The following is a 20,845-nucleotide window of genomic DNA, read 5'->3' on the forward strand; positions in this document are numbered from 1 at the left end:
AAAAACCATTAATTAACTTCGATTATTTAATTTAAATGTTATAAAAAGGTAGTAGAGAGAATCAACGCTTCTATCTTGTCAATGTAAATTGCATTTTGATATCAAATAGTGCATGTTTTTTTAGTTGTTTGATAAAATTAATAAAAAAAAAAAAGTACGGTTGAGGTTTTAATAACTAAAGATAATTTTGGTTTTAATTATAGTATTTTGGTTGTTAACAATTATTTTAGTTGAGGGTAATTTAGTATTTTAACTACTATGGTGATTATGGTAATTTAGGTGTAACTAAACAAATATTTTCAGGTAAGGATATTTTGGGGTTTTATAAAAATATTTTACGGTAAAAGTTAAATTTAGCCAAGAAAGTTAATAAGGGGAGGTGTTTGATATATTTGCTAGGTAAAAGGTAAGGGTGTCAAAATCCAATCCGAACTGTTAAAACCGGATTGAACCGGCTCATTATAGCTCGAATCGAAGCTTAATGGGCTGTGTTTGGGTTGAACAACCTCAGACCGCACTAGTTCGGGCTAGTTAGGGCTAGCCCGTGTGTGGCTCGCTAGCCCGAACCGTTTGAAACCAGCCCAAACCCAAACCAGCCCGTTAAACCTGTTATAAATAAATAAAATTTACATGTAAAAGACAAGAAAACCCCCAAGTATCCATTTGTTTTCCTTAATTCTTTTGTTTTGGAATATGCAAACAACAAGCCTACCAAAGCCTTCCCATTTGGAATATAGGTTTAGTAAACATTTAGCAACTGCATTATCATTTGAAAAATCTTTTAATGTTTTATTTTGATATATTTTTACAATGTTTCAGGAAGGGGGAGGAGATAAGCAGAGCCATTGAAATTCATTAAGATACCATATTTCTTTTGTATATTAGTTCTATAATTTTAACTTTTTTGTAGAACTTTTTTTTTTTAGTTTTGAACACCCAGCACAAGAGACTTGGAGAGAACTTAATGCTTATATGTGTTCATATGCTCTTGATAAATTCCACACATTAACAAGGTACTCAAAACATACCGTTAGTAAACTCGAACCAAAACCGTTAGTAAACCTAATTCTAAACTGTTAGTTAACCCGAACCTAAACCACACCGGCCCGAAACCATTATTTTTCTTAATGGGTAGTGTGTTTGGTTAAGTGTTTTTTAGCCCGAAACCGTTAGGCCCAACTTGAAACCAGCCCAACCCAAATTGACAATTGACACCCTTAACGAGAGGGAAAGTAAGTGATATTATCCAACTAAGAGGGGGTTTAAGTGCTATGTGTTCAAGTAAGTGGAGAGATAAGTGATATTTACCCATATTTAAATCATGAAGAAAATCAATGTGTTCTTAATTGGGTTAATTGGGTTTTATGATGGCAGAGAGAGGCAAATGGGATGCTTTTTTTTTTTTTTTTTATTAAAAGTTACCTAGATTTTTTTTTTTTTTGGTAAACAGTTACCTAGATAAGTTTTACCAAAAAGTTACCTAGATCAAACAAAGAGCTCCAATGAAAATTATCCGAAGTATTATTACTCCTATGCACGGTTGGTTTTCTTCAATTGAAAATACAGAAACAGCGCCAATGTGTCTCGTTCAAACTTCAAACGTCTCTCTCCGATCGCATCTGTACATTTCTTAGAGTTTCGACTCTCTTACAGTCTTAACTCTATGAATTCATTTCATCACCGACCAAACAAACTCGAACCCTTCTCATGGATCAAAAAACTGAACTCAGCCATCTGAGTCTCTGATTCTTTTGCGTCTCTTCTTGTTTCTATCATTTTCCTCTCTTCCTTTCTTTGTCTTTGGTTCCGAGATGCCGTTGAGATCCTGTCATGGACAGGGAGGCTAACCTTCCAGGCCCACCTGCAACATCCCAGAATCAATCTCGCTTCTCCCGTCCCTTCTCTTCATCTTTATCATCTAGCTCTTCTTCTGCAACCCCAGATTTAGTTCGGCATGTACAAGCCGCCCTTAAGCGTCACAGGCCTCTCGGTAAGTCGCTTTACCTTTGCGTTTTCCAATTGTTAGTAATTCGGCATCTTTACTCTTTTGATTGAAAAACTGGGGCTTAACCTTCTTGTTATTTATAAAGTGTAACAGAGTTTGAATTTTAGGGTTCTTTTTGGTGTGGTCTTCCTTTATGTGGATTTTCAGGTAACATGCAGTCTGAAAGTCTTCTACCAAGGCGTATACTGGTTCCCAAGAGAGTACCATCCAAGGGCACTGAGAAGTCTCAGGTAACGGTGTCATCGAGACCGGCTAATGCTAATTGTGAACTGATCGATCAAAGCGACAGTGTTGTTACAGCTACCGGAGAGGTTCCTGATGATTCGTCAATTACTCCTCTTGGTTTGGGAACTGTTACGAAAAACCATGACCAGGACTCGAAGTCTTGCTGCGTGAACGGAGAAAAAACAAAACCTAATATTGATCCTAATAGCCAGAACGATGATGCAGTTTCTTCTTCGTGTGTAGTATCTCAACACCTTCCTGCGGTTGATTGTGCAAAGGAAGTTCAAATTTCTTTGGGCAGCAATGTGGAGTACCAGAGTGAGTGGCCTCTTGGTTGTTGGAATGATTAACATGTACGCTTCAATTAAATGATAAATGAATTTTAAGCAGATTTTGCTGCGGCATGTCTTGTGCCTATGGTTCTGTTTATGCAGGCGCTAATGAGCTAATGGTCTCTATAGGGGACAACTTATCATCTCATTTGAGTTCTCTTGGATTGACAGCAATGGAATGCGATGGGAGCAACCGGGTGGAGACATTTTCTGTTAATGATCATGACCCAAAGCCGCGATATTTTCAGCAACCAGAAATCTTAGACATTAGTCTAAGGTCAGATGCCAGAATCACTTCATTGCTGGCAAAAAGAAGTGCTTCAAACCAGGATCAACAACATCAATTAATGACATTTATTGGAAAGGACATTAGCCACCCCATGACTCAATCTTCGGTTGTAGGTTCAACGTGTGCAACCACAACATTAGTCCATTCATCATCTGCACCAATGCTGAATTCAACCACCTACAGCTCATATCATCGAGACAGTCGTCCTCACATGGACGTAGAATCTTTGGAAGAGTTCAAGGTAAAACCACAACCTATAGCTCAAGGAATTGCTATTCAGTCATGTTCTACATTTCAGTGTAACAGAGGGGTGGTTGCAGAACAGACAGCTATTCCAACCCAAGCATCTAGCTCTGCTGTTCAAACTTCATTGGTAGTTAATGATCATGGCCTGTTAAAGGGTCAGCAAGACTTGGATGCTAAGGACAATGAACAGTCACATGATGCACATGCTGGTCATAGGAAGAGTTCTCAGTTCAATGATAAACAAACAAAGGAAGAACACCAAGGTAATGGTCCTGACGTAATATCTCAGGTTCCATTAACAAGGGACTCATCTACAAATGTGAAATTGGAGCCGTCCAAATCAGAAAAATCAGAAAAATCAGAAAAACCAGAAAAGGCTGTAAGTGGAAAAGGGGCATCAGGTCGTAAAAAGAATTATGATGCTGATATGTTCTTTAAAGTTAACGGAAAACTCTACCAAAGGCTTGGCAAGATAGGAAGTGGTGGAAGCAGTGAGGTCTACAAAGTCATTTCGTCTGATTGTACAATCTATGCCCTTAAGAGGATCAAGCTTAAAGGCCGTGATTATTCCACTGCATATGGTTTTTGCCAAGAGATTGAATATTTGAACAAGTTAAAAGGAAAAAAAAACATCATTCAACTTATTGACTATGAGGTACGAAACTGTGTAATTACTTACATCTTTCTTCCATATTGTGAATACACCTTCAGGATATTCCCTTCTATATGCTTCATTTGTACAATTTTCATTCCTATGTTTTGCAAAGGTGGTAATTACTGCTTGTTGGAATGAATGACCATGATGTTACCTAAAAGTATTACAGATTACTTAATGAACTCGTATCTTGGTGAATACAAAATTCATTACCTAAGACAGAGGATCACATCAGCTCCAGATCGGGGGGGGGGGGGAAGGAAAAAAAATCAAACAACTACACTAAAAAAAGCCTCAAACATGGAGGCAAAGACTTGAAGAGAGAGAAATGAAAGACCCCAAAATACAGCAACAAGCTTGTTCCTTGGGGTTTTAATGCATGCCAGAGGAAACAACCAATGAGAAGTTGGCATTAATTTCAGAAGTAATGGAATTCTGGATCTGGTTGAGGGAATCATATTTGTTTTTGTTTTTTGTTTTTTTCTTCCCCTTGTACAGCAACAAGCTTGTTCCTTGGGGTTTTAATGCATGCCAGAGGAAACAACCTCCGAGAAGTTGGCATTGAAGCCAGAAGTAAATGTAATTCTGGATCTGGTTGAGGGAATGATGAGTTTTTGTTTTTTTGTTCCCCTTGTTTGTTTGTTTATTTCTTTCCCTTATGATATTGTATTCCATCCAAATATGAAGGAATCTCATTGGATGCTGTTATACATATCTTGAGGTACCTCAAGAAGGTTTTTGAATCTTGAATCATGGCCATGGAAGGGTTCGATCGTTTTTCAGATACTAATTGGACTGGACCTCCTATTGAATATCCTTTGGATGGAATGTTGTGGCATTGAAAAGCAAGAGCATAGACAATTGTGGCTTGATAAGTGTAGAGTGCGTTTTTTGCTGCTTAGGACACCCTAGTGTCGCTTTATTGACCGAAGTTGCCACTTTATGGCCTACGAAAAAGCGTACAACTGCTTTATCTCTCAAAAGACGCTTTGACAACTGTGCTTGATATGATTTAGATTCCTGAAATGGGAGAAGCCTTTTGTTTATTATGGAGTTCAGATTAGTGGAATAAAGAAAATTCAACTCAGTCGCTAGCTAGTTATATGTCATGGCACAGCACAGTTGTCCCTACCCACGATGTAAGTACACAATTTATACCACAAGAAAAAAAAATCATGTGATTTGCTCTCAGTTATTGATTATGAGCCAATCAGAGATAGTAAGGCCAAAAAAAAAATATACATTGAAACTAGCGACCAAGGATGCAGGATCCCTCTGATGAATGCTTTTTTTCTGTACACTATTTAAGTTTGGAAAACTTTAGCTTTTTGACACTTTGACTGTTTCAAATGCACATTCTCTTTCATAGGTGACCGATAGAACATTGCTTGAGGATGTCATGAAAGGTTCAATGAATGCAAAAGATGGCAGAATCAAGGATGATGGGCACATTTACATGGTACTTGAATATGGAGAGATTGATTTGGCTCATATGCTGTCACAAAAGGGGAAAGAAATGGATAGTTCCAATTGGTCTATAGATGAGAACTGGCTTCGTTTCTATTGGCAGGTGCTAGTCAACACCTTTCTTAATTCATGATTATTAGTTGCTGCTGTATGCTGACTTACATAGAAGCTGTAATGATTAATTTTTTTTTTTTTAGTTGTATTTGACATTTGTCTCATTCTCTGCCATATCATTGGCTAACCTAGGACCATTGGAATGTGCAATCCAACATCGGAGCTAGGTATCACATATGCCTTATGATACGTAGTTGTTTGTCCAAGGATCCTCCACTTATTTCCATTTCCAAAACATGTCAGTCCACCAGATAACCTTCAGCACGGATGTGGTAGAGACCTCTTGCAATAATGAACTTAAAACCATATGTAAGTGATAAATGTTCAGCCATTGCTGAATCTCCTAGAGGCCAAAATGAGCAAGCATTGCCTGTCATTTGACCTGATGGCACATTGTTGCCTCACCGCTTTATTTATCAATAGAGCAACCATCAAGGGGATGTGTGAAGCCTTTAAATCTGAAAAATCCTCATCAGATGTGACATTGATGCAATCAAAGTAGCCTGATCCTGGAACAGCGATGGTGTCAGAGCAGCTTTAGAAACATCCTTGCAGCTGCACAACAAGCTACCTTAATTTTGATCTTGTCAATGACCATCTGAACATCTAAATATGAGCCCTGATAATCTCTTGTGATGCACTGCTCAAGTACACCACACATAATGGAATCATGGATATTAGTACTGCCTCATAAAACTTATCCTCTTCTTTGATTAGTGAGATGGTGAGCCATAATAACTCAGACACTTCAGGAAGGATCTAATTTAAAGCTAAATTCAAGGATGATTCGAGTTCCAAGTAATCCACAACAGAGAAATAGCTTTAAGGACAGAAATGATCAGATGAGGTTTGAACCAAATCATTACATAGAAGTATGATCAACTTGGGTTTAATTGAAGCTTATATGGTAGTAACCAACTACTGCAAGTTTCAGTCAACTATAATGGTTGGATGGAGAGATATGGCCTCAGTCACTAAAATAGATTCTTAGTTCAGAAATAGAAACTTCTGATCAAAGGTGTAATGAAATGGAAGTCTAGAGTGCATGTGCTTGGGTGAATCCACAGATTTCAAATGGAATCGAATTTCAAATCCATGGATTATAAGTCTATGGAGTCATGGTTCATTAAAATTAATTGTTTGGTTACCTGAATATGTGGAATGAATCCTGTAAATTCATCTTGAAAAACTGTTTGGTTACCTGAATTCTGTGGATTCATCCTGAAAAAACTGTTTGGTTACCTGAATCCTGTGGATTCATCCTTAAAAACTATTTGGTTCTCTGATTCCTGGATTCTCCATTACATTGAATCTGTTAATTTGGATGTTGAAAATGCCAAGGGTTTCCTAGTCATGCTAGCCCTCTGTGTGTGTGAATAAGGGTTGGAGGGCAGCATACTACTCTGTGGTTGGGAGCTCACTGTTCTCTTTAATTTGTTGATGTTGTTTAATTGTTTTTCCCCCTTCAGTTTTTGCTTGGTCTTGAAAGGCCTTGACTCTCTCTCTCGTCTCTCTCTCACTGTCTCTCACACTCACACACACACACACACACACACACACATATGCACACATTCTTACACGAGTTTGACATCTGTTAATTTGGTTGTATACTAATTCCAGTTTTTTGAAAAATTGATATTTTCTATTTGGAAATCTAATTTTTGTCTAGGGGTAAGGGATTGAATTCATAACTTACATCCAAATTTAGTGCTAGTTCTGAAGCTGGTATGACCAAGTAATTTGTCTTACATGGTGGCATCTCCTCTGAGAAACTTCTAATTTGTTGAACACCACTCAGTCAAATTAGAAAATGGTCAATCCCTATCAATGGTGCAAACTTGATCCTGGAAGAGTGGGGCAACTAATTAATTTTGAATGGCCTGGGGTCCCCAGTTGGGTGTGCGTTAACTACTTTGATTTGAATATTTGAGTTGACAAATCCCAAAACATGCAAACTCTGTCTTCTGGCCTTTTTGTTCTCTAAATTCAGGCACTATGAGCTAATTCTCGCTAATTTTTTCTCCCTTATACTCTACAGTTGTTTCTTGGGTAGAGATGTGCATTAGGATCACTGCATAGAAATTACAGTTGATGCATAATTTACAGGAAGGAAACACATGGACAATATTTCATTTGCTACTGGCCTTGACTGCAAGGATGGGCAATTGATTTGTTTCACAAAATCTGCAACACAGAGAAAAACAAAATCTGCAACACAACTCAGAAATCCAGTCATTCAATAATGAAGAGCGTAAAGAAAAAAGGTTCAAGACATAATTAGACTTCAACAACATTTTGTCCGAAGAAAAATAGACTAGTTCATATTCACATCAACATTATCTTGATTCTTCACCCACGAGAACAAACTTGTCAAGCACAGTCATCTTGTCTTCATCCGTGGCATCTAAGAATTTCTTCCTCTTTGTTTTTGATTAAAAAAACTTTTTCGCTGCCCATCTTCTATGGTCATCAAGGCCAGGAAGTGCGTCAATTGCTGCTGTAAGTTTTTCCGAAAGCTCCGGAAGTGAGTCTGAGTCAACAAACCTGTTGAATGTAGTGGCCAGCTTGTTCAATGGACTTGCTACTTTGTCAGCTGCTCCCTTCTCCTTCTTCTTCTTCTTGTTGGAGGTCTTGGGGGGAGCATTTGATGCTGGCCTACCTCGACTTTTAGACTTTTGTACATCTGGAGTTTGTTGATTACTTCCCTCTGCATTATTCACTAATGTCATGTCCACAAGATCTATCTCCTCCAAGCGTATGTCAGCTTGGTGAGCAGCATCCTTACCGGTGGCAATTTCATTGCCAAATCATGTACCTCACAATAGATTGGGAGGACACTGTATTCCTTCAAATACTTCCCTACGAGTTTCTGCAAAAATGTAATCCCAGCATGTTGAAAGTTAATGTATTTTCAAAAACAAGTGATACAACTCATGAAATAGTTATGAAATAAAAATGATATGATTGATGCCTGAAATGCAGACCAAACATGTTCTGCTCCATTGAACCTTGATGCTTTGGCATTCCACCCTAGCCCACTACACTTTTGAAGATCCACGTGTGCTTTAATTCTGGCCCTCCACACCTGGTAGTGGTTCTTCCATTGTTATGGCTCATATGATGTCATGAACTTTTCATTGACACAAGTTGTGATGTGCGCAAATTGAGGGGCCTTAAGGGCATTATCTCCACCTACCTCGCATCGATGATGCTGGATCAGGCACTCTAGAAAGTATAGTTACACAGAGGTAGTCCACTTGGCACTTGGCAGTATCCCTAGTCTTTGTTTGACATGGTTAAGTTTGTGTTTCTGCCATTTCTTGGTCTGATTTTGAACACATGAAATTATAAATGTTGTCCATATAAACAGCAGGGATCACAAATATATATAGAAGGCCAAAAAAACAGCACGTGGTCCAACTGTAAAGTCTGAATCCCAAACTGTTTCATGCTTTCAGCACACTTGACTTGAAGTCTTAAACATATCAAGGACATCTTAACAAACAACAAGGAATTAACTCTCAACAGCAAGCTAAGAAAGAGAAACTCTTAACAGCTAGCTAAGAATTAACAAATTTATACCTGAAAAGCAGTAATATCTTTACTGTAATTAACAAACTACAAAGAATTAACTCTCAACACCAAGCTAAGAACAAGGAACTGATTTCTGACAGCAAAAGCCCAATCGATTGAATTGGACGTATAAAGTCCACTTGATTTGAGTAGATTGGACAGATAACTTATTATAAGGAAATAAAGAAAGATGGAAAAACTTCAAGAACATAATGGATTCTTAATAAGCAATTTATCAAGTGTTAACAATTCCAAGTTCTTACTAATTGGGTTAGTGTCTGGCAGGGCAATCTTTCATCAGAGACCATTCCATGGTTCTCAGTCTTTTGCTTGAAAGAGAAGAAGAGGAGGATTTATTTTTTGGTCTGGAGCAGCAGTTCAGTTAATCCAGATAACAAAACCTGGAATTAATACCAGGCAAAATACCAAATTAGATTTCCATATAGAAAATACCAAATTTTCAAAAAACCTGGAATTCATATCCAACCAAATTAACAATGTCAAACTCGTGTAAGAATGTGTGCATGTGTGAGAGAGAGACCGGAAGGGGAAGAAACAATTGAACAACATCAACAAATTAAAGAGAAGTAAGTGCTCCCAACAACAGAGTAGTATGTTGTCTTCTAACCCTTCTTTTCACACATGCATGCACACACAGAGGACTAGCATGACTAAGAAACCCTTGGCATTATCAAAATTGCATGTAACGTAGTGTCGGGTTAAAAACTCAAGATTTTCATTCCAGAAAAGTCTTGGGGTTGTTTTCATTCAAAATAATATTGGAGTTTTAATTTTCCTACATTAAATATTACCAAAATTAACTGATTCAATGTAATGGAATGCATGGAATAAAAAAACAAACAGTTTTTCAGGATGAATCCACAAGTTTCATTCCATAGAATCAAGGTAACCAAACAGTTTTTCAGGATGACTCCACAAGATTCCTTCCACGGATTCAAGTAACCAAACAGCTTTTTTGGGGGGGGTTGTTTTTTTTTGGGGGGGGGGGGGGGGGGGGTGTTTTTTTTTTTTTTTTTTGATACATAAACGGGGTTAAAAAACCCAAATCAATTTAAAGAGAGCTGGTCAAACGATCCACCTGAAGGAACTCCTCTATACCTTGAGGGGGTTCCTAAAAGAAATGCGTAGGAGACTCCAATGTTGTTGTTCTCTTCGCCATCCAATCGGCAACCATATTTGCTTCTCTATTAGTATGAGTAATGATGATATTTCCATGCAAATCTACGAACTCTCGAATCACCACAATAATCCTTGTCATCCTTCCTTGATTTTGAGCACTCAGTTTCAAACAATCGATTGCTTGTGAAGAGTCAGACTCCACGTAAATAGGTAGCATATTTCTTTCTACTGCATAGCATATGCCTACACAAATAGCATGGAGCTCAGTTTCAAGAACACTTGTCTTGGGGATTCTATGCACAAAACCTCCCAAGTACACCCCTTCTGAGCTGCGAAAAACCCCTCCAATTTGATTGAAATCTTCTTTACCAACTGCAGCATCTACATTGCATTTTAGCCACCCTTCCGTTGGTCTTTTCCACTTTGCCTTTCTTCTAACACTTCGTGATAATGATTGTGGATTATTTTCCTGGGTCCAAGCTGCCTCCACATGTGAGTAGTATTCTTTTATCATTTCCACCCCTCCCGCTGGTCTAGTGAAGTCTTCTTCATGAGTATCACGATTTCTCCAACCCCACAGTAGATATAGTGTGATGGCGAAATTGGCTGACCATCATTTCTGTTGTTGTGATAGATTTCCACAAATGTTTAGGTAAAGCCAATCACGACGATCACAATTGAAGAACTGTCCTTGTTGATTCATTGGGATTAATCGTTTCCATACTCCACTCGCATATTGGCAATCTCTAAATACATGTAGACTAGTTTAGGCTTCATGAAGACATAAGTTACAGAATGAGTGGTTTATGAGTCCCATTTTCCACTTCCTATCATTAGTTAGCAGCCTGTTCAGACTTAGAACCCACATGAAACAAGAGATTCTTTGCGGCACCTTTAACTTCCAAATGGCCTCCCAATACCTGTTATCAAAAGAAATGTCCACACCAAGACTATTGGAATCTTCTAACACTTCATATGCAGATTTTATTGTAAAACATCCATTCTGTGATGGATTCCATAGCCATACATCCTTTCCTCCGCCTGTACTTGGCGGTGGGCATGCTTCAATTTTAATGCAACAGTCAGAAGGTAATATATTTTCGAATTTTTCCTTTCTCCAACCTCCATTTCCATCCACATATGATGATATTTTTTCCTTACTCATTCCACTGGGTATATCATATATAGCTTTTGACTTAAGGTTCTGCCCCATCTCCAGCCAATTATCTTCCAAAAAAAAAGCTGAAGTTCCATCGCCAACATCAACTTTGCTGTTGCTCAGCACTTTGGGAGCTACATTACAAATTACTTTCCAGATGGGAGAGTCACTCGACTAGCTTTGAATTTCTCTTTTCTTCTACTGCTTCCATATTTTGCCTGCAAAACTGATTTCCAGATAGTATTATAATTTAAGAACCCCCAAGCAAGCTTCATCTGGAAAGCTTCATTCACCTTGACGAGATTTCTAAAGCCCAATCCACATATCTCTTTTGGTTTACAGATAGTATCCCACCCAATGAGATGAGATCGCCTTTTGTTTTGAGTATCACCCATAAAAAACCTCTAGCTGATTTTTCAATATCTTGAAGTATTCCTTTTGGTAAGGGTCCTGACTGCATAGAGTAAACTGGAATAGCCATAATAACTGATTTAGCAAGGGTTATTCTGCCAGCCAAAGAAAGTGAATTAACCTTCCAATTCGACAATCTACTCTTCACTTTAGCTAAAATATGGTGGTAATTTTCCTTTTTAACCCGTCCATTCCAAATTTGGGTTCCTAGATATTTACCAATTTCTTTTGTTTCAGTGAACTTGCTGACATGGGTGATGTCTCTAGCTTGATTGCGACTGACATTTCTAGAAAAGAAAATTCTGGTTTTCGAAGTACTGACCTTGCTACTAGAAGCCATACAAAAATTGTTGAGACAATCATTGATTGTTGCTACCTGTTCAATCGTGGCTTCGGCAAAAAGAAGTACATCATCTGCAAACATTAGATGAGAAATGCATGGCCCGGTCCTCCCAATTTTGATAGGTTTCCATTGCCCATCACTTACAAAGATCCTCGTATACAATGTGATAACCTTTCTATGCACATCACAAAAATATAGGGTGACAAAGGATCTCCTTGCAGAATGCCCCTAGTGGGTTGGAAAAAAGTTGTATCTTCCCCATTCCAAAGAACACCCAGCTGTGCTGTGGTTATACACTTCATAATCACATCAATCAAACTACTCGGAAGATTGGCCAGTGTGAGGGTTTCTTGTATGAAGCTCCACCTAATCCGATCATAAGCTTTCTCAAGATCAATCTTGATGGCCATAGTGAGTTGTTTGTTGGATTTCTTGCGCATAGTATGAAATATTTCTTCTGCAGTAATGATATTTTCCTGTATATGTCTCCCTGGAACGAAGCTGACCTGATTTGGAGATATGAGGCTTGGCATATACTCTTTTAATCTAGCAGTAATAACCTTAGTAATTATTTTCATGCTCACATTACACAGAGAAATTGGCCTGAATTGAGAAATTAACTCAGGTTTGTCCACTTTAGGGATGAGGGCTAGATATGTTTCATTCAATTTGGCATCTATTTTTCCTTCAAAAGCATCTTTCACCATCCTAGTGACTGCTTGCCCTACCACTTCCCAAGATTTTTGGTAGAAGGCAGCTTGGAATCCATCAGGACCAGGTGCCTTCCATGGACTAATCTGTCTAACCGTCTTGTAGACCTCATCTTCATCAACCATTTTCCCAAGTGACAATAACCAATCATGATTTAATGTAGGAAAGCAATGAAGGGAGTGAAGTACCTGGCTATTTGATTGCTCCTCAGAAAATAGATTTTTATAAAATCCAGTGACATGTGCCTTTAGCTCAGCTGGATCGCGAATCCATTCACCTTCATCAGATTTTAGTTCTTCAATCTTATTCCGCCGTCTTCTGATGATGGTTGAAGTGTGAAAATATTTTGTGTTTCTGTCCCCATGTAACATCCACATTTTTCTAGCTTTTTGTGCCCACATAATCTCCTCTCTATCAAGAAGATTTTCCAATTCAGCTCGCAATTCTTTTTCAAGTTTCTTGAGGAAAGGGTTAAGTAATCCATCTGCTAGTCGTTTCTGAATACCCCCTAGCCGAGCATGCAGTCTTTTCTTTGCCACATTAATACTCCCAAAATTATTATAGTTCCAAGTAACCAAATGATTCTGTAAAAAATGAAAGGCTTATGGAATCTCTTTATTGCTTTCCCATCCATCTGCAATTACTTTAGGAAAATTTCTATGAGTCATCCACATAGCTTCAAACCGAAACACTTTATTTTTCCTTTTTTGAACTATAGGCTGCAAATCAATGACTAGTGGGTGGTGATCAGATTTAATTCTAGGCACAACCCGAACTACAACATCAGGATAAAGTACTCTCCAATCAGCATTGCACATACCTCTATCGAGTCTTCTATACGTTCTCTTGTAACCGTCCCATTTAGGTCCACGCCACGTGAATTTTGGACCTACTGCTCCCATATCAATAAGATTACACCTGTTAATATATTTGCTGAAGTTCTCACATCTTTTAATCTGAATTGCTCCTCCTCTCTTTACCTTTGATTCATCTAGGACATCATTCAAATCTCCAGCTAAAAGCCATGGTAGTTTAAACTGATCAGCTGCAGTTGCCAATTCTTCCCAACAAAATTGTCTATTGCCTTCCTGTGGACTAGCATATACAGCAGCAAAAATCCAAGGAATATTATGTTTATCCATAATTTCGAACAAAAGGAATTGGGGGTGTTCACGAAGTAACTTCACCTTCAATTCATTGTTTACAAAAATGCACCAAATTCCCCCTGCTAGATCTATTGCATCACTCCGATAACTAGCAACACCTTTCATTTTCTGTATAACTATTGCTACTCTTTCACCACTTATTCGGGGCTCCATAATTACTATGCAATCTGGATTATAAGTACTTTTGTAATGCTTAAGAGCAGAGGTGAAGGCTTTACTCCCTGCTCCTCTGCAGTTCCAACAGAAAACTATCATTAAAAATCAATTATTTCAGGGGATCTCCCCATCTATCATCATCTCTTCCCTAATAGCGGAATTATCTCCACTGCTATTTTCACAGAAATCATCCATCCTCTGATCCTTCAACCATGGTTCTTGGCAATGATCCGGTGGCTTCCCATGGTCCCTAAATATATTTTTTTTCCTTCCTTCCCGACTCCGCTCTAAGGCAGAATTGGTTAGTGTTGAATTTTGATTATTCGGATTTCGATTTTCCTGATTTGAAGGAGCTACCACTGGATTATTGCTTATCACTTGATCATTGCTGTCCTCATTTCCAATCCTGAATTTTGCATTCGCTAAAACTTCTGGTATCCTATAGGGGTGCTGTGTTTGAGGCTCTGTAATTTCTTTTTCTGGCACATGTCTCTAAAATTGATTACCATCCAATACCACATTATAATCCTTATTGTTTTGGCTTCTATTCTTCACATGTCTGTCATGATTCAAAGAATTTAGTTGCTGAGATGAGGCCACATCAACTTCCTTAACTACATTAGGATTTTCTCCCAATATATCTTGGTTATTCTCCGTACTAAGGGCCATGAATCTTGATCCAGATACCACTCTTCTAGCTGAGTTTCCTCCTGCCACAAAATTCTCTACCCTTCTATCACTCCCACCGACTTCCCCTCCTCCCATCATTTTCCTCTTGTAACGTGGTTTTTGGGCGATCATCCATGGTCCATAAGTATCAAGAGGAGGGAGATTGTTTCTACCTGTAGCATTGATCAGCTCTGCTTGGGCTTCCTCTCCTTCATTAGTAGTATGTTCTATTATATCCTCGTTTCTTGTAGATGGACACTGATCTTGATTATGACCGAACTTCCCGCACTTGAAGCACAACAGATGTAGCGATTCATAGAGGATTTGATGCACTGTTCCTTTCCTCCTAAATTTAGATAATAACGGTTTTTGCAAATCTATCTCCACACAAACCCTTGCAAACCTTCCTCGTGTGGCAGCCTCCGTAGTGGAATCAATTTTAATAACCTTCCCTATCCTTCCTGCAAGATTAGATAAGAAGTGTGTATCAAAGTATTCAATTGAAACTCCTGGAAACTGTACCCACACCACTAATTTTCGAACCTTTGCTTCTGCTGGGTTAAAATCAGGTTCCCACTTTCTAATGGAGAGATAATGGTCGCCAACAATCCAAGGACTCGTAGTTAGCACTTTCCTGTAGTCTTCCTGTGCTCCAAATTTTGTAATGAAAAATTCATTCCCTATATCAATTAGGTCTAGAGAGCCTACCGGTTTCCATAGGGCAGGCAAACGCTTAGATAAGAACAGGAATCCCGTTGATTGCCCTACTAATTTAATTATGAGCGATTGTTGCCAAGGAGCTCGTAGCCTCGCCTTTTCCTTTTTTGATAACACAATTGTCGGGCATAATTTCTCTTCCTCGTTAAGAATTTCTTCATCAATCTCCTCACTATCCGTCTCCCAATCCGAAAGCCCCTCATAGGAAAACCCATCGTTGTCATATCCTATCGTCTTCCATCTTCTGGTCATAAGACATCTTCTGGTCATCTTCTATTCGAGTGGTGGATCTTGAGCCTCTAACCATATCGACATAAGAACGAGAGGAAGGAGAACTCCATGCGTCTCTATCCGTGTCAACCTGCGAACAAGGAGGAGAAGAAGAATTTTTTGGATCATCCCCTTGGCAAGGTTGTCCACGTTTTATTTTCTTGCTACTTCTTTTCAATTGATCGAGTTCCTCCGTCGAAGCACCAATCACCGCTAAGCTCTCTTCCGATATCATCGCTAGGGTTTTTTTTCTTTCTTTCTTCTATCGGCGCTCCTATTAGGGTTTTTTTCGCCTTACTGTATATGTTTTTAATAAGAGATGGATCATAGATACTTTACAAAGCCATTGTACTTAGTTTCAACCTGACTAGTGGGCCTTAGTACTTGGTTTATCATAATGTATGCTCATACTTCATAGAAAACTTGACATTATTTAAAGTATGTGTTTCTGTCTGTTGTGATTAACCCCTTACTATGATTTAGGGCATTAATTAATGTGTTATCAGATTTCTCTTGTTGGCAAGATGGACAAACAATGCAGCTCTGGTCCAAAAACTGGTCCTTTTTTGGGTATCTATTTGGTAGGTGGGTTTAATTCTGTGTTTTATTTGTAATAGCTCTAATTATAAGGCCCAAAAGCAAGGTTCTAAATGGATGAATGAAGACTACCTATTTATTTGTGGGACCCCATCTGAGATCAGTTTAGAGTTTATCTAGTAATAGTTTTGGGGGATCTTGTGAGGTCTGTTCTTTAGTTTTCATAGGAAGAGTATTGTTAAGCAACTAAGTATAGAAAAGTCCTCCTAGAAGTTCTCAAGTTTACTTATTTTGGGGAATAAGATTATCTCACTTCTTCTCTCTCTTGGTCTAGTCTTCTTTTTCTTCTTCTCCTTCCCCATGGCTGCCACAATTTGTTCTTCTTTGGATGGCAGATTTTCTCTCCCTATCGACCATTCACTATCAAAAAATGTAATAGCCTTCCCTTTTCGTGGAAGTGGATAAAGAATGTTGGATTCAAATTGTGTAGCAGAGTCAAGGTTTTCCACTTTTTCTCTCTTCAACTCCCCCCCACCCAAAAAAAATAAAATAATAATAATAAAAAAATTAAAAAACCAAGAAAAAAAAAAGAAAGGAGAAGAATAAGAAAAATTAGAAGATAGATTTCACCTTGTCACTCTTTGATCATTTTTCTTCTCTTCTCTCTTTCTCTATGCCCCTTACGGCTGTCACCTTTTCAATATTTTTCTTATTTATTTCACCTGTTGGCTCTCCCCTATCAAATATCCACTTCTCCATGTGACTCTTTTCTCTGCTGAGGATATTAGAATACCAGCTAGTGTCTTGATCCTGGATTGTCTTGAAAAGTAATTTAGATTTGCATATGTGTAACAGTTGATTTGATCTTTAATTCCTAATTTGGAATGTAGGTTTGTTTGCTGCGTCAATGTTTTTGAGAAATATACACTGTTGTGTCTCCATGGCTGTATTTGATACTGATTGGCACCTACTATTTTCCCTGACTTTATGACTGGGGTATGTTGTTGCTTGTATCTAAAGATGTTACGCAAGTGCACATGTCGCAATCAAGTAATATATAGTAAGTAGAGTATCGATCCCACGGAGAATTTTATCTTCAAATATCAATGTAAAAGGAAGACTAATTTAAACAAAAATGATAAAGTGACTTTGTGATTAACAAACCAAATAGACAAAAGACAGGTGAAGTAAACTAGAGATACTAAATGGGAAATATGCAATAGAAGGAACTTTAATAAATGATATGAGTGTTGGGAATCAATTTCCCTTCCCCTAAATTTATAATGGTTATACTATAGCAACACTATAGCACAAAATATATCGAAGAACCTGGAACGAAATGACATAATGGCATTTTCCAATCCACATATGCATTAGCATCCTAAGTCAAAATTCCATATTCCTATGAAAAAATGAAATGAGAATGCAAATTATACCCAATTCCAATCATGGCAACATGAGGCAAGTGAGTATTCCTACCCAACCTACTAATTAGCTAAACCCAAATAAAGATTAAGCTAACCCACGCCATTCAGCAATTATCTAGACTCAATTAACTAAAATCACAGCATTCATTCATGGATGATCAATCAATAAATGAAATTGATGATAAACTAACATGCTGGATTCATTGATAATAGATTGTACTGTAGCAAAGCTAAATAACAATGGATAATTACTGCTCAAAACACAGGTTCAGGTATTCTTATCATCCCAACACATTAAGAACTTAGCTCATATCAGAATTCAAAGACAAAGAAAAATATACAATCATCAACATATTTCAGCTAGAAAATGAAAATTTAACAATTATAAAACTGAATAAAAAACTAGGAGATGCTTCCACACTGCTCCATCTTCCTATCTCAAGCAGGTCTCCTTCCTTCCACGAGGTCAACTCTCTTCTCTTATGGTCCTCCTCCTCTCCACGTTCTTCTCTTGCTGTTTTCTTCTTTATTTTCCCCCAAAGTGATAGGTTAAAAGTGGCTTGTAGGATTAGAACCTTTTCTTTTGATATCAACGACTGAGATCCTTCATGGAATGACAAGAAGAAAGTCTATTTAGTTAGCCCTTTTTAGTCATTTCACTTTATGATGCTACATGTGTCCAATCTGGGAATATTCTGCTCCGTGACGCTGCAGCATCTTTACAGAAAAGTGAGAAGACATGTTCTTCTTCTATGTTCCATGTTATGTCTTTATCCTTTATGGTTCTTCACCTACAATGCCAAGAGAAAGAGGGCTGATCAAATTCATCCATTAATTGAAGAGAAATTTATGCAAGAATGACATAAAGGATCTTTACAAGATTTAAAATGTTAAGACTCACTAAAACAACATCTAATGACAACTAATACTAAAACAAAGATAAAGTACTCTTAAATCAAGCTATCTTAAGTATATAATTACCAAACTTAACTCTATTTCATAGGGTTATCATATGTACACATAGGTCATCTTTGTCCGTGAAATATTGACATGTTCACATCCTGCAGCATAATTATGTCTCTATGGCTGTATTTAATGCTGATTGGTGCATACTATTTTTGCTAGACCTTATGAATTGGGTATGTACACATAGGTCATCTTTTTTCTGGGAGATATTGACATGTTCACACCCTGCAGCAAATTCTTCAAGCAGTAAACACGATACATGAAGAACGCATTGTGCACTCGGATTTGAAGCCAGCTAACTTCCTTCTTGTCAAAGGCTCACTAAAATTGATTGATTTTGGAATTGCTAAAGCCATCATGAGTGATACAACCAACATCCAACGAGATTCACAGGTTTTAAATGCTTTTTAAATGTTTAATCAGCCTCCCATAATACACCTTTGGAAAATAACATTCTTTGACAAGTTCATCATATTTGCTACTGCAGGTGGGTACTCTGAGTTACATGTCTCCAGAAGCATTCATGTGTAATGAGAATGATGCAGATGGAAATGCAATCAAGTGTGGTCGACCATCGGATATATGGTCTCTTGGCTGCATTCTTTACCAAATGGTATATGGGAAGACTCCATTTGCAGAATACAAGACATTCTGGGCTAAGTTTAAGGTGATTACAGATCGAAACCATAAGATCACTTATGCGCCAATCTCAAATCTCTGGCTGCTTGACCTTATGAAGAAGTGTCTTGCATGGGATCGCAGTGAAAGGTGGCGGATACCTCAACTACTTCTACACCCTTTCCTTGTTCCTCCTGTACCATCTCAATCACAAGTGCCTCAGTACCAAAACTGTAAATTGCTTCAGCTAATGGCTGAAGCCTATGAAAATGATAGTGAAACGTCCGGGGTACTTTCTCATCTCCAGCAGGTCCTGACTGACCCAATTCCTTTGTTGTCATCTCAATTGTCCACACCAAGAGACCAACACTGTGAGTTGCTCTCGCAAATATCAAGGCTTTGCTGTCAACTCCAGCAACACATAGCAAGTCATGGAAAAGAATAACGTTAAAGCATGTAGTCATGACCTGCTAAAGGTTAGTTTCTTGTAAGGTTGATGAGGTATTTGCATTGATCAATTCTCTGTTGTGTAAAATTTCTTGGAATCATTTCTGTTGTTAAGAATGTGTCTAAATGTGCCTGTGGTGTCTACCCATTAAAGTTGAGTTTGTTCGGGGTTTAAACAAGGTCCAAACAAGGAGTTCACTTTGGAGTTTGTATGCTGGACAGAAGTTTTGGATTCTAATGCTTCTGATGTTATTGACATTTCATTCTGCAGTGCAAGGAAAAGTAATAGCAAGAAAGAAATACTTATAGTGATCTGACAACCTTGCTCAACTACTCCAAGAAAATTTTCCTTGCGTATTCACCAACTCAATTCCTGGTTAGGAATCTTCTATAAGGGCGACCCGTGCCGGCTCCCACAATGGGGGCGGGGGACTTCGGCGCCTCCCCGCTGCGGGGCTGCGCCCGCGCCCCCCCTGGGCCCCTGCGCCGGCCGCCCTGGTTGGAATCTTCTATACTGAATGAAATTAGATACTATGAGTTTTCGTCTTTCATTTTCAAGGTCAAAATGTTTCTATTATTTTGGACTCAAAAGGATTTGACAAACAATGGTCCTCCATGGATCTATTGGAGTATTTTGGGACGACAACTCTTCTTCCTGGCACCATTGATGAGGTAAACTTGATCACTGTCTTTTTCACTTGGAAGAATTAGTTTCTCCTCCAACTTGCTAACCTTCTTCAGGAATTCTTCTAAATAATATAATTGCTTTTCAAAGATGAATGTTTTGTTAGTTTTCCAGCTAATAATGAAGAACATTTAGCTGTAATAGGTATAAACTATACACAACACGTTTGCCCAATTTTATTCTGTGAAAATTTATGCAAATTCTCCTAGTGTATGATGTATGATGGTGACTCTCTGATCATCTAACCATTCTAACACATTTGCTTCACGAAACTAAGCATAACTTTCATTAATAATCTAATTTATAATAGCTTAGTTTACATATTAAATTGTTGACTCCGATATTCTTTTTCATATTCGGACCATATGAACTTCCATATGGATCATACTATATTCTAATTCTTACTATAATGCAAATTCATTCTTTTATTGTTTTTATAGGAAACTCATTCATTCTATAGATAGTTAAATTGTGACATGTGAATAGTCCTATTCACTATATTCTTATTAAAATACTC

General features: G+C 38.0%; 1 protein-coding gene across 4 annotated transcripts; it reads left to right on the forward strand.

Annotated features, from left to right (window-relative positions):
* The first annotated feature begins 1,570 nt into the window (after positions 1–1,570).
* LOC149021188 (serine/threonine-protein kinase MPS1-like) lies at positions 1,571–20,014 on the forward strand. 4 transcript variants are annotated; one of them, XM_089149454.1, is made up of 7 exons: positions 1,571–1,990; positions 2,153–2,548; positions 2,665–3,752; positions 5,122–5,322; positions 18,810–18,971; positions 19,066–19,672; positions 19,915–20,014. In XM_089149454.1, exons 1-6 carry the CDS (start codon positions 1,831–1,833, stop codon positions 19,639–19,641), a joined length of 2,583 nt encoding a protein of 860 aa, XP_089005580.1. In that variant the 5' UTR covers positions 1,571–1,830; the 3' UTR covers positions 19,642–19,672; positions 19,915–20,014. The 4 variants fall into 4 exon arrangements, with proteins under 4 accessions (XP_089005580.1, XP_089005582.1, XP_089005579.1 ...); XM_089149456.1 differs by having other exon boundaries at positions 2,665–3,092; positions 3,177–3,752; positions 19,066–20,014; XM_089149453.1 differs by having other exon boundaries at positions 19,066–20,014.
* The last annotated feature ends 831 nt before the right edge of the window (positions 20,015–20,845 follow it).

The sequence above is a fragment of the Hakea prostrata genome, chromosome 3 (genome assembly GCF_041222555.1).
Source record: "Hakea prostrata isolate BN-2017 chromosome 3, UWA_Hpros_2, whole genome shotgun sequence".
NCBI classification, from domain to species: domain Eukaryota; kingdom Viridiplantae; phylum Streptophyta; class Magnoliopsida; order Proteales; family Proteaceae; genus Hakea; species Hakea prostrata.

Excerpts from the sequence above, each read along its gene's own strand:
- LOC149021188 (XM_089149453.1), top strand. The coding sequence starts at position 1,831 with ATGGACAGGGAGGCTAACCTTCCAGGCCCACCTGCAACATCCCAGAAT. Across the intron at positions 1,991-2,152 it reads TAAGCGTCACAGGCCTCTCG|GTAACATGCAGTCTGAAAGT; the intron begins GTAAGTCGCTTT and ends GTGGATTTTCAG. Across the intron at positions 5,323-18,809 it reads GGCTTCGTTTCTATTGGCAG|CAAATTCTTCAAGCAGTAAA; the intron begins GTGCTAGTCAAC and ends CACACCCTGCAG.